The following is a 17,676-nucleotide window of genomic DNA, read 5'->3' as shown; positions in this document are numbered from 1 at the left end:
TTAACTTTAAAACACTGTCTTTTAAGAATATCCCAATAAAGCATAACTTTAATGTATGTTTTTGGAGGCTTTCTTCAGTTTGTTTTTTTTTTTTTTTTTTTAAAGGATTTCTTAAATCACATTTAATAGTAAAGGTACTTTAAGGGTTTTTTTAGGGGACTTGAATATCATGACTAAAATCATGCACATACATGGCAAAGTTGTCTAGTTATAGAAGCTTCACTCCCACCCTAAGAATTATTAAATCTCTAGATGGTCTTCAGCAACCTGAGATAGGAACTTCAGCCAGACTGAATTTAAAATTTGGCATATTAGATACTCATATCAAAATGGCTCCTCTCTTTTTCACCACCTTAAGAAATTATGAACACTTAAGTCTGCTCCTACACTTACAAGACCCTGAAGACACCAAGGAAGAGTCTAAAAAATTGACCATCTCTAGTTTGCTGTTAGAGAAGGCCCAAGTGAATCAAAAACTAAGTCTCCAACACTTAAATAACGCTGCTCACACTTGTTCCTAACAGATGGATACCAGCTAAGTCGCAACATACCAAATATTTGAATGACTCCATGTGACTTGTCCTTTCCAACACGTGAAAAGCACAAATTCTAGTATAATAAAATGGGGTTTTGCATGTAATTAAGTCTAGAGTCTGAACTATTAAGCTGGAAATGGATCCTAATAGCAATGCACCACAAAGTCACAAGTGAACACCACTCAACTGCAAAGGAGTAACAAGTTAATACTTGAAGCGCTACAGTTCTTGAAAGCAGAGGTGAGCAGACAAGCGTATTTTAACATCAAGTTGTGCGCATTTGCAATCCGGAGTAGGTATTAGTTGAGTTACTGATTTCGGCTCCCTCTCCATGGAACTCCTCAATGAAACACAACACTATGCTGTGCTGTCGGCAGCCATGCAGATAAACTTCAGTTCCACACTTGCAAAGTTCTCTTAAAAAAAAAGTCTTAAAAAAGTCTTTTTAAGCTTAAGACTTTTAAGTCCCATTTTCCCAAGCAAGCCACTACTGAACAAAGCAAGTTCCCTGCAAACTCAGCCAGACTGTGTAGCTTTTATTTGAGGTACTGCTGAACTAAATACATAATTGAAGAATGAGTAGTGAGTCCAAGCCTACTTAAATATATGTATTTTGATATATTTATTGGGGGAGAAGGGGTGCAATACTAAAACCTATCAGGAATTGTGAGTCAGCGGAAACAGGGATTGCGATTTTACCTGCAGTACACAAGATCTTACCTCAACCGTTTCAACTGTCCACTCATCTACCTGTTCCTTCTCACTACTGCTGAACTGAGTCTCTGCCATGAATTGTCTGTTTACATACTAAAATAAAAATAAGAAAGGGTATGAAAGTAAAAGTAAGTGGCATTAAAGCTATACAAAATGACAGTCTTTCCAGTGAATAATACCTCCGTTGATTCAACTTCAGTTGGCTCAGTAAATTCCTCTGCTGGATCAGGCTCTGCAAGAAAAAAATACAGCATTTACATAAAAAACAAACAATGAAAACCACCTCTGTTACAGACCTAGAAGATACAACGTTAGATGAAAAAACCTCCCCTTATAAAAGTGGAATTTTGAGTAAGTGTGAAGTGTTTCTGCAGTCAATATTTATCAAAAACATTGACTTTAAAGAAGCGTTACAAACTATTAGTACACAAGGAGTGCAGCTAGGTATAAGAATGAACGGACACACATTTACCCCTGAGTGACGTTACTACCTAACATTAGAAGTTTGCTACAGGTTAAGGAAGGAGTTGCCTTGTCAAACATCTTCAAGGGGGTGGGATTTTGATTAGGTCTTAAATTTTGTTTCTAAATCATAATGAGAAGTTCCACAGGAAAAACAAAACAGGAAAGATCATTTTTACAGTACAAGACAAACAAATATGCTGCTCATGGGGGATCTTCATGTTCTCACCAGCTTCTGCTACAGTGTCTTCTACTGCAGGTGCGGGCGCTGCCTCCTCTTCCTCACACAATCCATTCTGATGATTATGGGTGCTATCAAAGTAACTAGTTTGAAGAATGCGTTCCACAATCTCCTTTAGCGCTTTATCTAGGAAAAAGGAAGAAGTTAAAGATTAACAGTAACTCAATCGTAATTATCTTTTCCTTCCTTCCTGAACGTCCCACATGCATTTTATTATCTTTTTGCTTGGAAGATCTTGGTGCCCCAACCTAGTTCAGGTACACTACTGTTACATAATTACTTCTGTTCTACCAGGTTATATTAATAAACCAGAAAAATCGGAAGGGCGTGGAGAATCTTAAGAGTGTACATAATACGCTTCAAAATATTTGTGAAACACTTGCAAATGAGGTGAAGTTTATTAATTGAATTACCATACTTTTATTCCTGCTATTTCAAGAATGTCTGGTTGCTTAGATTTCAGTTTAGAGCTCAGTGAAGTTTCAACTGTAACTACTGATTTATTTGTAATTTCCTAATTAAAGGACCTTGCTCTAAGTCAATTTCGTACAAAACAACTCTCAGTACAAACACATTTACACAGGTATCACCTTCATGAAGGTTCTTCCCCTGAGGTGAAGTGGCTCAGAAGAGCCTTTGGAAGCGAAACAAGCACAAGCATGCACTCCCTGCCTCAGATGAATGCTGGGGTGTCTTAAACCAAAACAAATCAGCCACACTGGCAAGGCAGCATCACTGACCATCTAGGCCAAAAAAACCCCAAACCAGACTCAAAATGGAAGATTCACAGCATCACCAAGAGCTCATTACAAGATTCAGATACAATTACCCATCCCAACTTCCTCCAGTAAGAGAATAACCAGGTCTCCAAGGAACGTACACCAGCTCTCTCCTGTAAACCATCCCTGTACCTTCTCCTTCCCCTGTCTCTTCAAAAAAGTACGTGGTACTTGTCTTTGGGTTCTCACAAAGATCTAACATCACAACCACTTCAGACTTGAGTTCTTGCAAAACAAATACTAAAGAAAATCCTAACCTGGTAGCTCCTCACAAAATCTCATTTCAACAACATAAACAATTTGAAGTTCTGCCACAAACAAGGAAAGTCTTATTAGCATTAAGGCGACAGTATCCTACGATCTCCTGTGTCTCATTCCTCAATCATAGAATCATAAAATCATTTAGGTTGGAAAAGACCTTTAAGATCACCAAGTTCAAACATTAACCCAACGTTGCCAAGTTCACCCCCAATTTACAGAGTTAATCAATCAAAATAGGGCAAAAGCACGATGCTTTTCTCAGGAAACAAGGGAGTGCAGAACATCACACTAAATAAGGCCATGTCAGTTTATATATTAGGTCATATTACTGACAAAGCTCCTTGTCCGTGCACACGTTTCCAGAAAACAATTGCTACTAAGCATCGACAGCAGCAGAATACTGATGAAATAGCAGGAACAGGCTAAGCTGAAATACTAATGCTGCATCAATTTAAAAAAAAAATACACCACACAGTCAGTTCACATTTCAGTAAGTTATTCTGTTAACAGTCCAGCCAAGGTCTGAAAAAAGTAGGAAAAAAGAAGCAGAAAGATAATTAACTCCCAAAGTTCTCTTATATCAGACACTGTATTTTAGTTCAAGCACAAATTCAGTGCATTACCTCTAAATACAGAGACTATACTTACAGGTTGTTCCACAAACTGGTTTCTCCTTCCCTTCCAGTAAGTCCCACAGGTGAACAGATGCTTGCTCATACTGCTCATTCAACCTTAAAGAAAATAATAAGGGTTAATTTCTTACCAAGTCAAATTACCACAGTACAAACATATTGTTAACTGACTGCCAATCATAAAGTAGTTAACTGGAGGCCTACCTCATGTTCATGTCTCTTTCAGGGTAAACTAGCTTGTAAAACTCATCCAGCATTGTCAGCTCCTCCTCTGTCAGTACTGGCACTCCATTTGATCCTTGTTTTAAGTCGTTGCGCACTTCATCATCACCCAACTTGTCCAAAATAAACTGTAGCTCTAGTACAGTCTTTAAACGCTTCTGCTCAGCTTCTTCTCGCATCAGCTGCTCCCTGCGAGCTGTCTTCTTTATTGTTTTCTGGATCTATTGAAAATTAAATAAAATTTAAATTGCTTAAACTTTAAATTGCAGGGGAAAAAAAATAGATTAGTAACGTCTTTTCTTGTTAAGTAGAGCCAGATGTTGAACTGCCACTTATCAATCTAACATTACAGAATAACCCGTGAAATATAAGGAATATCTTCTAAGGAGAGTCCAAAGCCTGCAAATTAAGATAAACTTTAAAATCAATGCCATAAACCTTGGATCATATAGGATCTCGACCATATTCCTACTTGAAGTCTGTACTCATTTGCATGACTTATAAGCAGTTCAGTCAAGTAACTGCAGTTACCATGTCTAAAGCTTCAGTCACAAATGTGTTATTTGAAACCAACCCAGCTTGCTAGTATCTGCTTCCTTTAGGAATTATTCTGTAAGCACTAAATGGGTTTGATCTAGATGAAAGTGGCAAAAATGTACAAAATTCAGTACCTTTTAAACAAGCATTGTGACTATTTATAACTCAAGGAGGACTTGGAGCAATTAAAACATAAAGAGAAGGGCAACTCAATCAATTAACTGGACTGAGCAGTTGGCTCATTAGTGGAGCCCAAGTCCTGGGTTCTTCAATTTGAAAGAATAAGGGTGACCCACTTTTTCCATAAAGGCCACAAAGGCAGCAGGTAACACAAACAGAGCAGTTATTCATCATGTTCCATGACAGTGTCGGGCATTCACCAAAACTACGAGATCAGCTTAAAACAGACAAATGAAAGTACTCTTGTTTCTTACACACCATGGGAGGAAACTCAAGGAATGTTTTGCCATGAAAGGCTGGGGAGATAAGACAGTATCAGCAGGTTCATAAAAAGGATTTAAGCAAATTCTTGGACACGTGGTCCAAAGACGCTAAAGGCAACGGGAACGCATGTATAACATGCTCAGTTTGAGCATCGCGGATGCTACAAGTGAATGGACAACACGGAAATTCATGTCCCACACTGTACTTTTAGATTGTATTTGCAATTAACAAGACATCAAGAATCTTTAAAAAGGAACTCCAATGCTTTCAGTTGCTGAGATTTGATATCCTATGGTAATATAAGGAAATAAAAACCCTCTGCCACTTGCCAAAGAGTGGGGGCCTGTGAAATCTGTTTTGTTTTAAGAAGATGTTACTGGTTGTAGTAAGCAGCTTTCTGTGATATTGCATGACAGGCCTCCTTCACAACCACACTGTTTCCAGCAGTTACACTCTGTCAGAAAATCACATTATTTTTAAGTAGTCCATTGGAAAAATTATAGAAATAGACTTCAGAAAACCTGACACAAACCAGTACACAGAGTAAAAGAAACCAGGAAAACACACTAGAAATCACAAGCATTTCATCTCTGTAAACACAGGCAACTACTACATCTAGGATTAGTGAGAGAGTTTAAAGCCCAAGTGTTTGGTATGGCAGCTGAGAGCCCACATTGCACCACTTGCTCTTTACTTACGTCTTGGCTCAGAGCCATAAAACTCCTCTGCAGTTCTTTAGCAAATTCCAGATTATTTGTCACTTCCTGGTATTTTGACACCGCATCCTTTAAAAAACAAAAAACACAGAAGTAAACCATCATCATAGAACAAAATATGTACTTCCAAGAAACAAATTCCCACATTCCTAGTTCCTGAGTGTAACACAATACCCCTGAATGGAACTGCAACAATGTTAAGTCAAATTTTTATTTTCTTGGCCAAAATATTGAAAAGACCTGTGTACGTCTTTAGGGCCTCTAGTTTCCCAGGTAAATATGCTGAAGCATATGCATATATATGCTCACATGCATGACACACTATCTTGAAGTTTGGTTTTAGCCAGTTTCTAACAAAAACTGGCAGGCTGGAAGAATCGGGAAGAAGAGTAATCTGGCAACTCAAAAAGGCTCAAGAGATAAAGGTTTGAGAATTAATGCATTATTGAATCAAGCCAAATCAAAATGCTATACCAAGCATAATGTTCCCTTCTGCAGATATCTTTATTAGTTGCTGTTTTCTTAAATCGAACATTCGGATTTGCACTAAAGGAATCCAAAGTCCTTAACCCACCCTGCAGTACTGAAAAATTACAGAGATTCAGATAATGGGAAAAAACCCACAAACAGCTGAGACATTTACACTCCTGTGAGAAAATTACGGTATGTTCTTGTTAAGAACATCTAAGCCAAAGAAAAGGTAAGGCCCTACTTTCCTTGAAAAACAAGGAACATGAACTGTATTTGCCTTTTTTAAAAAATATCCATTGTAACACAGCCAAGTAAGAAACATACACATATACATTAGATGATTTGCAAAATTCATCATTCTTGGCTAATTTGCAGAAGCAGAAGACATAAGGGAAAATAACAAATCCTTTCACATTTCTCCAACCAAAAAAGGTTTCATCTTTATGAAGTGTGGTAGTGATGCTGTGGTCTTCATAAAACTCAAATCATGAGCTTCTCCCCTCAATATGAAATTGCAGCTTCCTTCCCTGCTCAAACTGAATACTTTTCATACTTCTCATGGATTATTTTCAAAATACGCCATTAAAAAATAAAAATATACCCATTAGTGATATTTCAGTTAGCACAGAAGAACCAAAGCAAAGCGCAGACAGCTGAAAAGATCACATGGACCAAAGCAAGTAGCTAATTCTTGTAATTGTGAACAGCTGCAATAGTTGCTGGGTACATTTTTTTCCTTCACTCTTCTCAGTATCAAAAATCATCAACAAAATATTGTTGATTACAGAGCATCTAGTAATCTCTAAGTATCAATATGCATGTTTGCATCATGCAACTGAATTTAATTTGATATTTGCTTTATATTAATTATAAGTGAAAAGCTGCTGTTAAGTCACATTCTACAATAGCCTACTTGAAGTACGAGCTCCAAACAGCATACACCCAGTAAGTCCAACTTATCCACAGCGTCACTGTCCTGGTTTTGACTGGGATAGAGTTAATTTTATTTCTAATAGCTGTGTTTTGGATTTAGTATAAGAACATTGTAACACATTGATGTTTTGGTTATTGCCTGGTAGTCAAGGAATTTTTTTGGCTTCCCATACTCTATATTCTATTACTATTGTTTTCCTTTGCTGTGCTATTAAACTGTTCTCATCTCAACTCACGAGTTTTCTTCTCCCTTTCCGGGTGTCTCTCCAATCCCACTTAGAGGATCAGAGAGTGAGTGAGTGGCTGCGTGGTCCCGGTTGCCACATGGGGTTAAACCACAATGTCACATCTGCTGCACTGACAGCTGTGATATACACATGGATGCAGATTATTTTGAGAACCCTTCAGAACTTGGTCTAAGCTACATCTCTTTCTACACTGCACAATATTTACAAGCTACCACCAAGTGACTAAGCTCCTTAGGTTCTCCCTGGGGACACTTTCTGCAACAAAAAGGATGATGTCCACAGAACCACTAAGGAATCATTTAACTCTTTCAACAGTTCTAGGTTAGAATGTGCAAATTTTCACCACAGCTTATTTACAACCTAACCTCAACAACCATAAACCATTATAACATGCTCCTCTCCATATTCTTTCAGTTTCTGACTAACAGAAAAACTGAGATGTTCTAGGCGATAAAAAGCTGAGGCCAAGTCAGAGTTCAGAACAAAGGGAAAGTGGAAGTGAAGTTCATCTCTTCCTTCCCCACCAAGATCACAAAGATCACAAAGCAATTTAACACAGATCTGGTTAATATTTCTTTTTACCAGTTGATCTTGATTCAGACGTTCTCCCTTGTTCATTCGTTCCTGGTAATCATCAAGTTTGCTCTGAAAAGAAAGAAAAATGCTATTATGAGGAGCCAAAAGCAAATAACTGCTTTATTCTACTTGTGCTAAGAAAATCAGGTACTGTAGTATTAGAGTAAACACAAACTGAAACACATCACACAAGCATGTAACAGCACCCAAGAAAACTTTTCTGGGTTAAAAAAATATAAATATTTCACCCAAGAGACAAATATTTTAATGTTATTTGGCTACCACAATCTGCCTCCACAACTAGTCTCACTTTCATAGGAAAGAGATATTCCTCCTGATGGGGAGAACACTCCCAATGCACATTTCTTCAGTCCAAACAACAGAGCTGAACTGGATTCTAAGTCAGAGCTTATTACCACTGTATCGCTACAATAACAAAAACATGACTGTGAAACAAGTCAATGCTATTAAGATTCAGAACTGTACCTCTTTCTACTTGCATCAGTTAAGATAGTTTTAAAGAATTTGAAAGAGTTTTCAATCCTTTGTGCAAGAATGCCCACCAACACAATTCATATTAATAGCTCTAAAATGTTTTTGTTCAGGAGCACTGAGATTTCTTTTTCATAGAGAGAAAGTGGAAAAAAAAAATCATTAGGTAATTTTCAGCAGGATCAGTTCTCCAACCTGCTTAAATACAAAACCACACAAACCACTGACATTAGGCAAAAGCAAGTAAAACTTATGCACGCCCAAGTGACAACCTACAAGTTAAACAGAAAGGAAGCAAAGTCTGTAAAAATAACATACCTAACTATTAAGCTCTAAGTTTTCACCATTTCTGTATTACCACATATGACCGTATTTTTTACGGTATTTGCCTTGGTCTTATTAAAAGAAAGCCATCAAAATGAATCCTTTACAATTATCTTCCCAATCTAGCGTAACAGCACCACAAAAATGAAAGCAAACAGAAACACTTTATTTTGAAATGTAAAAAAAAAAAAATACAACCCTGGTGCAGCCATCACTTCAGAGTTTCTACTTGCCAGAGAGTGACAGGTTTTTTTGGTGGTGGTGGTCTTTGTTTTTTACTATATTTGTTTCAGTTCAATTTTACTGATATTTTTCTAGCTAATTCAACTTCTATGCTCGATCTGAAACCTTTCAGAAAGATCAAAGTCTGTGAAACAGTTTAATAAGAATGCTCCTCTTACAAAGGATTTGATGCCCAGCATCCCTTACAGAAACATACAACCACCATCAAGAGACTCGGTCCTTTTGATGTCACCTAATGCCAGCACAGGTTATTTCTTTGGAAATCCTACAGGTCAGATTCAACACTTAGCTGCTTCATCTTTCAGTGCATCAGAGACAGTCACGGCCTAGCCAAAGTCAAAGCAGAACTTCCTGAGCTCCAAAAATACATTACTAGAAATTTCACACTGGGGACAGACACTAAGGGAGCAGTATTTGTCAAATGCAGCAGCCATGGTAATATCTATCTATATGTAAATAGCCCCGGAAGAGCATCTGGCATATTGAAAATATGTCACAAAACATTACAAAAGTAAGGTCATTTTGCTGTTCTACATACTCATTTGAGAATAGATGATGATACAGCTGGACAATCACAGAAGTAGTTTTCATGATCTGAGAGACTGTAGCTGAGCTGTGAAGTCAAACTGCAGAGTAAGGAGCTAAAATCGTTGCAACGCCCCAGGGCAAAGCCAGTCCAGTTCACCAACACCTCTGGTGCTTAAGGGACCTTATATCCTAAGACAAACGGGCTTTGCAGGAAAAGAAATTTGTAGAAGTTCCTACTTGCTCAAGCCACTTACTCCCATGCTGCAGATCACAATTCCCTTGGTCACACTGATGCAGTTGTTTGTGAGGCTGCAGAGTAAAGAGGCTGCTAATGTGAGCCAGTTTAAACAGTGTCGACAAAATTGTATTTAAAAAAAAAAAACCCTAACAATTTCTGTGATCCAGTTTCAAACACAAAACAATAACAGTAAAACAAACAGGATGGATCATCAAATTCTAGGAGAACACTACTTATATCAACTTTGTTGTAGGAAACATATACTGCAAAATTAAGCTGCAAAACACTCACATAATCCATCTTGGTGGCTAAGGGCACAAGAGACAAAAACACCCTAAATAACTAAAACTGTTTCTGCATAGTTTTTCCATGCAGCCTTAGGTCAGCATGGTACCTTCAGATGTATCATATTGCAATAAACTATTCAAACGGTGCATAAGTTTTTCTTAAATGGTCAAATATTCTTAGGTCTAATGTAGATGCTTTGTTAAATTTTATGCAGCAATTCATCCATGAAAAAACAAAGAGCGATCATTCTATTTCTAACCCCTAAGAAGAAAAATTACTTCTCTTTTTCTTCCTTAAAAACATCTGTATCTGAAAGGTAAAAGTGAAAGAGGAAAAGCTCTTTCAGCTGCAATGCAGAGGACAAGCAAATGTGTATTTAGTTACGTGTTATCACAAAAATTTCAAATGCCAAGTAAGCATTTTTCTATTTTCCCAAAGACACTGTGAGATCCAAATGCTGCATTATACAAAAATATTAAGGAAGCAAAATGCTTTCTTTTTAATCTGTACTGTCAACAGCAATCTAAGAGCAGCATTAGGGCTGTAAAGTAACTGCAGTAAAATCCCTGCTCACAAATCTACTGCAGTGTCTGCAAGATTTTCTTAATTTTAGCCCCCCTTACACAACTTCGCCCTCACTCATCATGCATATACATCTTGAAGCATAAAAGTTAGGCCAGCAGAAAAATTTTAAAAAAAAAGAAGTGGTAAAGTGAGCCCATAAACTATTAAACAGGTTATGAGTCAGCAGCCCCCCATTCTGCGCAAGGTACCGAGCTTCAGCTCTTTTTCTACTGCGATACCTTAAGTATTTTGGAGTTTCCTAGGAGAAAAGCTGTACGTGTAGGCTGCCAGGGTCGGGGGCGCAGGGGGAAGCTGGTGCTGTTCATTGCTTAAATATGCCCTACATTTTAATAGGAATTCAAAATTGAGTTACTTTATTATGGTAACAGATACCTTCCCCTCACACTCAAGTTCTTATTACCTTCAGTGAATTGCCTCAAAAATGTCATCCCTAAGTGGGGAAAAAAAAACACAGTTACATGACATTGGCTTCAAAACAATATTGGTTTTTAAAATGCCTGACCACTCGGCTGTGCTGTTACAATCATTTACAGTGCTATGGTATAAACTGGATCACTGGAATGATCTGATTAAAAATAACCCTTAAAAAGGGGGACTAGGAGGAGGAAGGCACTATATTTAACCAGATAATTTCAACAGTGTGTTTTATACCAGTTACAGCAGCACAAGTGTAGATGACAAGGTGGGAAGGGGAGAAGGTAACCTCTTCAACCAGCTGAAATAAACATTTTGTAACACACACTTCACTACAAGCAAAGAAAAGATGGAGGGGACTATTCCAAGCCTGTTTTCTGAGATCTCTCCAAAACTGCATTCTTTTTAACAGCATTAACTTGTTTTACATTTGTAATTTGTTCCCCCTCCACCATCATCTTCCCAGTCATTCAGCAGTTTAACTCGCCAGCAAAGACTACCCAGAAATTACTGAAAAAGAGTCTTCTCATTTCCTCAGAAAAACAGACAGGAAAGAAAAATCAAAAAGGTAAACCAAACTGTATCAGGAATGAAGCATGGAAGTTCAGAACTTTTTAAAAAAACTCACAGTTCTCATATTCACCTCTGAGTTTGGGTACCCAAAAAACCCACAGTTCTCATATTCAGTCTGAGTACACTTCCTATTACACATACACACCTAACACAAGTCCCAAGCAGCTGTTTCAGCCCCGAGTTATAACCAGTAAGATGTAATGAAGCATTAGCATCAATACTCCAGAACATGAAACACTTACGGGTCTTCTGTTTAAACGGAATTAAATGTTTGAAATCACACTAGTAAATATTCTTGGTTTTTTGCCAAAGTGTATTAAGTTTGACAGTTTAGGAAAAAATATCTGCGTTAGTTTTTCAGTGACATCTCAATTCTGACACTGCAGTCTCGTGATCAGTTCATCACAAAAGGGGAATTCTGCTCACCACATGTTCCTGGCCCTCCCCACATGCCACCAAGGACAGCTGTGTGGGCAGGTGACAGATCCCAGAGCCCACCACACACACAGTGACAGAGATACAGGAATGGCCAGGGGTGGGACCCACTCCTTCCCAAAGAAACACGGAACTGGTGGGTACATGCAGTCTTTTAAATTCAAAAGCAATAAAGTGCTTCTTCCATAACCTGAACTAATTTAAGCCACAAATGAGTGAAACTCCTAAAGGTTTTGGTGGCTGCATATAGATGTTCTCTTCCCAAACCACCATACCGTATTTCCTATAGAATCAATAGGAATCTACAGCGAAGCTGACTACACTCTCCAAGATCTGGATTTTGTTCTACGCATCATTTATGTTCAAAATGAGTTACTTTTACAACAGCAAGTGAATTCTAGAACATAAATTGGTGTTTCCCAATACATTCTGTGTAGCTTTTTCTTCTGAAAGAAAATGAAAGGCATCAACAAAACTTTAAAGCAGCATCTGAAAAACTTAACCAGATGATCTTCCTTCCACAGCTTGTAGGAGTCATATCTAACTAACAGAACTTGCTATGAGAAATAATCTCTATGCTACATACAACAGCTAAAAACAAACCAGGGCAAGCTGAAACCAGGAAGTACCAAACACCAAATAATTTTACAAATAAACCTGCTTGGTGTTTAAGAGATGAAGCTTGGTTACCCAAAACCGCTATCGAAAGAGGTTTCAAAGAAAGATCTGCACTTTCAATGCAGTTTCATACCAATTTTGCCATTTTTTTAGTTTCAACATCACATGTATTAAATTTGAAACCAAGCTTCTCAAGGAGAGCTTCTGGAGACACACTCGCAAGCCTTGAACATCCAAGTGGCCTAAATTATGGTGCAAAAGCACTTAAGAGCGCTGCGATGGACGGGCAACCTGAAGCGCAGTGCTTCCTGTCATCATTAGCTGCATCTACAAGAACAGAAAACTGACCTCGGCTTTTGCTATGGGTTTGTAATTGTTCCCTACAGGAAATCCCACATTTTATTGAACCAAGTGGGATCAACTTGAAATACCCATCCAGTGAAAATTCTTGCCCAATAAAGACAGAGGCACTTTTTAAGTATTCATTTTTCAACCCAGTCAGGACTACACTTAATTGGGAATTCAGAGATGGGTTGATAAAGCAGCAGCATGTTAAGTTACCAGCTACAGCTGCAATGTGCCATCGTTTTAACTGCATACGCCACATTCAAGTCACGTTAAGTAGTTCAAGCTAACATGCTTCCTTCATGTTTACAGCTGCCCAAAAATGTTGTTTGTGATCACTTGTCCATACCTTAAATCATGTGTCAGCAAATGATTTTGTCCCTCTTACAGAACAGTTGGTTTTAAAAACTGTTTTTACACAACTCATGCTTTATTACACAAGTTGAAAGCAAAACTAACTTTGTTTTCTTCGGTTGTCATTGTATCAGGACATGACTTTGATCTACATTCAATCAGCTTAATTTGGAAAGGTTTTTCCCTCTGAAAACAAAAAGCAGAAGGGGCAGGAAGAAGAAGAAAACACGGGTCTTACTGAAGAATTGTCTCCTAGCGAACCAGGAGAGCCAGCAGGGTTCTAACCTCAGACAACTAACAAAAACCTAGTGGAGTCCATACAACTTTTAAATTAACTAAGCTTGTCAACATATACTGAACTTGCTTGTCTGAAGGTTTTGTAGAGAAAATACCCCTCAATTAGCCCATCCCATGCACACACAAATACTTATTCACCGAAGAACAGACGAAAACAGGACAGCATTTCTATCATTTCCAAATAGAAAGAGTTGAAGAGAGAACAGACATTTTCAGGGCATGTTTGCACACACATTTATGAACAGCAGTTCAATTTCTCCTAGTTCAACACAATACTCATGCTTCCAAATAATGAGGTCACTTTGAGGAAGAGAAAAATGAAAGCATAACTAATAAGCTGGTATTTTCAGTTTCTACACAAAGAGTCAAAACATTATAGAACTAAGAAATAATATGGTTTGAACTTATGTACTGTATTTTGATGGTCACATTTTTGTCCTCAGAATTTAGAAGGCAACATGACACCACATAATTTACTACAAAATTTCTAATTTCTTCATAAAGGGTGACCTTTCTCCACTAAAAGCTCCACACACCATTTAAAATCCAAAACGGTGCCCCTTACAGAGCAATTATTTTTCATCCTTCAAAACCAGATGTCTAAGTCAAGTATATTTTTGTATTCATCCTCAAATACAAAGCTCTCACAATCACCTCTACTGTCCTTCACTACCAGCTGCTGACAAAAAAGGGATTAAATGTTCAACTAAGCCTAAGTTTTCAGCGAGATTTATTGGATTTTCAAGCCACTCCTGCCTGTGTAGTATCCAGTACAACTTATGCATGGTTAAATATATATATTCTCATCAAAAGGTTCAAAATAAAGGAAAACGAATTTTAAAAAATAAATTTACCAAGTAATAAAAGAAAATATCCTGATTGCCTCATATGTACAGTAAGATTTGTTTTTGGGACCCTAAGCACACAATGCTCTCTTTATTAAGGCATGTTAGTTTAGTAAAGAACCGTCAATTCATCTACCACAGGGGAGGCTCAAGCCTGAAAACGAGTAACTCTGCTTTAATACCCAAGAACAATTTATCTCATGACTTTTACAGTGTTTACACGAGAGTCCTACTTCAATACGCTTTGAAACTTCTTCAACCCATTAAGATCTAAGAGAAACCTTTGAACTTTAATTCATCGGCGTGAGGGCCCATCTGGCTCAAGATCCAGCCTTTGCCTTTTCTTTTTTAAGCCCACACTGGCTAGCACTGAGTACTCCAAAGAGATACTTCAATATTAATGGAAAATCATTCAATACAACCCACTTCCAGAAAAAAAAAAAGACACTTTATCCCCTGTATTCACTTCCTATGACATCATAGTTACAAAAACTCAGCAGCCACAGACACACAAAAGGCCCACCAAAACCAAGGGTCTTCATGAGACCACCAATTTTTCACTCTCTTCTGCCAGAATAACTGTCTCCCACACATCCTCTGAAATTAATGTACTGTCAAAGTTTACTACAAGTTCAAACAGAATGGCATGGCTAAGCTAAGTGTAAATTAGGGGTAAACTGTTTATTTTAAAAATAAAAATGCTACTAGAAAGGAAAGTTGTTGCGCACACCAGTAAGTGAGCTTATCTTCTTCATTACAAGTACAGAACATATCAGAAGAATGTTCACATGTTCACCTGCTAATTTTAGGTTTTATACATTTTGAGCATCCTAGACAAATATTTTTGAGTATTTTTGTGTATGTTAGATACAACGATTTCAAACCATTTTATTTTATTGAAACAACTAGAGATGTACAGAAAGATCTGCACTTTCTCAAGTTGAGTACCAGTGTTCTTGTGTGCGCACATTCGTATGTATTAACAACAAGTTTAAGACAGACATCTTGTCCTCTCTATGCACAGACAAGGATCAAGGAAAGATCCTCCGATTCTAAAACTTATCAAACGAGCTCCTGGCTTGCTACTTTCTGCAGTTTCATTTTCAAGAAATAGGAAAATTCAATGACCATTTAAAGTGGGACACTACACTGTGCACACATTTACAGATAAAGCACAGTGTGTTTTATTTGCAACTCACCTGTACAGACTAACCTTCTGCTAATATTTCCACCTTCTACAAATATGGAATACTTTGGCTACTAGGAACTGAAGTGCTAGTTAAATATAAGCACCCAGTAATTGTGCCTGTTTACTTCTAAGAGCAAAAACAGATGTAAGGCTAAAATGCAGACATAAAATTACTTTTTAGCATTCCTTAATTTTAGTTTAGTAATCGAGCATTTTGAAGCAAGTCTTTAGGCTACATGTGCATTAGTATTTTTCTGATGGACACCTTACGCTCTGTAGCTTGGAAAGCCCTGTGAGGCTCATTTAATCCAGCGACACCAAGAACTGAGTAGGTGCCACATAAACCGTAAGTAACCACAACACCCTTTCTTTTCTGTCACAACTCGAACTGTCTGAGGATCACGGATTTAGTAGCTGCTATTTCTAAAAATAACTCCTTAAAGGCCGCTTCCAGCTGACCTAAGACTCCCAAACGGGTGAGCTTAAGGCGATGAAAAATGAGAGATGAAAAAAAAAAAGACACAGAAGCAAGGGGAGGGTGGGGTGGCCGGCGGCCCCCGGCTTTGTGCAGCTGCTGGCACAATGCGGTTCCACGGGGAGGCTGGGGCGGCCTCCGCCGCCATGTTAGCGCCGCTTCCATGTGCCCGGACTCGGGGGGAGCGGGTCGAGCCGCAGCCCCGCCGGGGCGGGGAGGGGACAGACCCCGCGGCGGGAGAGAAGCGGGGTGGGGAGGGTTTGGGGAGAAGGGAAATGGGGGGCTGCTCGCAGGGCCGGGCTGGGGAAGGCCCCAGCGAGGGGAACAAAAGGCGGAAGAAGCCGCGCCGGGCGGGGGGCTCGATGGGAGTGGGGGGGCGGCAGCCGCGGGCCCGCCGGGCGCTGGCGCACGGGGACCGCCCGGAGGGCTCCCGGGAGAGGTCGGCCGGGGGAAGGGGACCCCCCGAAAAGGGAAGGGGAAAGGCGCTCGACCTTCTGGAAGCTTCCAGCGTGCGGCCCCTGGGGGCGACGCCGGGAACAACCCGCAGGCCGGCTCGGCCGGTGGGGCACGGCTGAGGAGAGCGGCCTGCGGCACAAGGGAGAGGGGGGAAATAGGATGGGAGCGCCCAGCGTTCCCTCAGCTCTCCCGGGGTGAGCGGACGGGCGACCCTGGGCCCTGCGCCCACCCCCGGCGACCCACTCAGCCCGCCGGCCGAGCAGGACGGGGAAAGCACCTTTTTCTTCTCCAGGTTGCGCAGCTTTTTGTCGATCACTCCCAGGATCTGCTTCATGGCCTCGGTTTGCACCGAGGTGATGCTGCCGCCCGATGACTGCGGGGGGGCGGCGGCCGCCGCTGCTGCCGGGGCGGCCTCCCCGCCCGGGCCCGCCTTCCCGCTGCTGCTCGCCATAGTGCTGTTGGTAGCCGAGGGCATCTCTGTGTGAGGGAGAGAGCGAGAGAGAGAGAGCGCGCGCGTCACGGGGGAACGGGCCGCCGGAGGGGACACGCGGGAGGGCGGGCGCGCACACGCGGCCAGTTCCCCACGCCCAGGGCGCGCGCGCGCGCGCTCGCCGCACCTGCCGGCGCGCGCTCTCCCTCACCCACCCACCCGCGGAATGGACTCGGGGGGGGGGGGGGGGATGTCACGTGACCACGCAACCTCGCGCCGCTCAACGGCCGCTCGCCGAAGCCCCAACGGTCATTTCCCCGAGATCGACCCGCTTTCCCCTTCCCCTCCCGCCGGTGACCGGAGGGGCCTCGCCGCCCTCCTCACCGTCCGCGTGAGTGGCCCGGGGGAAGGGGGGGACTCAGTGCGCTGCGCTCTCGCTCTAGGAATGGCCGCCTCAGCCGACTCCGGCCGCGCTGCTCCTGCTACCGCTGCACCGCGCTACTGGGGGAGAGAGCGGGGGCGCGCACGGCGGCGCGTAAGGCGAGGCGCCGCGGGAGCGAGCGGCGCGGGGTCCTCGCCGCTCGGGGCCGCCCGCGGAGAACGCCTGAGCCTGCCGGCCCTACCCAAGCGGAGGAGGCGCTTCCCGCCGCGGCGCCGTCGTTCGGCTCGCCTCCAGTGGGTCTTTCAGGCGCGCGGCGGGCGCCTCAACGCCAGACACAATAGGCAGGCGGGGCAGCCGGACCCAGCGCCCCGCCCGCCGGCGCGTCCGTCCCCG

At 41.1% G+C, this 17,676-nt stretch overlaps 1 protein-coding gene across 1 annotated transcript in view; it reads right to left on the bottom strand.

Moving 5' to 3' along the window:
- The window catches only part of CAPRIN1 (cell cycle associated protein 1), a 31,716-nt gene extending 14,300 nt beyond the window's left edge, over window positions 1–17,416 (bottom strand). Inside the window, exons 1-9 of the mRNA XM_080344662.1 lie at window positions 17,286–17,416; window positions 16,749–16,948; window positions 7,779–7,841; window positions 5,527–5,613; window positions 3,830–4,068; window positions 3,642–3,724; window positions 1,942–2,079; window positions 1,430–1,482; window positions 1,257–1,343 (exon numbers count right to left, since the gene is read on the bottom strand). Coding sequence (XP_080200788.1) covers window positions 1,257–1,343; window positions 1,430–1,482; window positions 1,942–2,079; window positions 3,642–3,724; window positions 3,830–4,068; window positions 5,527–5,613; window positions 7,779–7,841; window positions 16,749–16,946 — 948 coding nt within the window. The 5' untranslated portion in view covers window positions 16,947–16,948; window positions 17,286–17,416. The remainder of the gene's footprint in view (window positions 1–1,256; window positions 1,344–1,429; window positions 1,483–1,941; window positions 2,080–3,641; window positions 3,725–3,829; window positions 4,069–5,526; window positions 5,614–7,778; window positions 7,842–16,748; window positions 16,949–17,285) is intronic.
- Window positions 17,417–17,676: the final 260 nt, after the last annotated feature.

Source organism: Nesoenas mayeri (genome assembly GCF_963082525.1).
Source record: "Nesoenas mayeri genome assembly, chromosome: 5".
Classification (NCBI taxonomy): domain Eukaryota; kingdom Metazoa; phylum Chordata; class Aves; order Columbiformes; family Columbidae; genus Nesoenas; species Nesoenas mayeri.
This window is presented reverse-complemented; position numbering and strand designations above follow the sequence as displayed.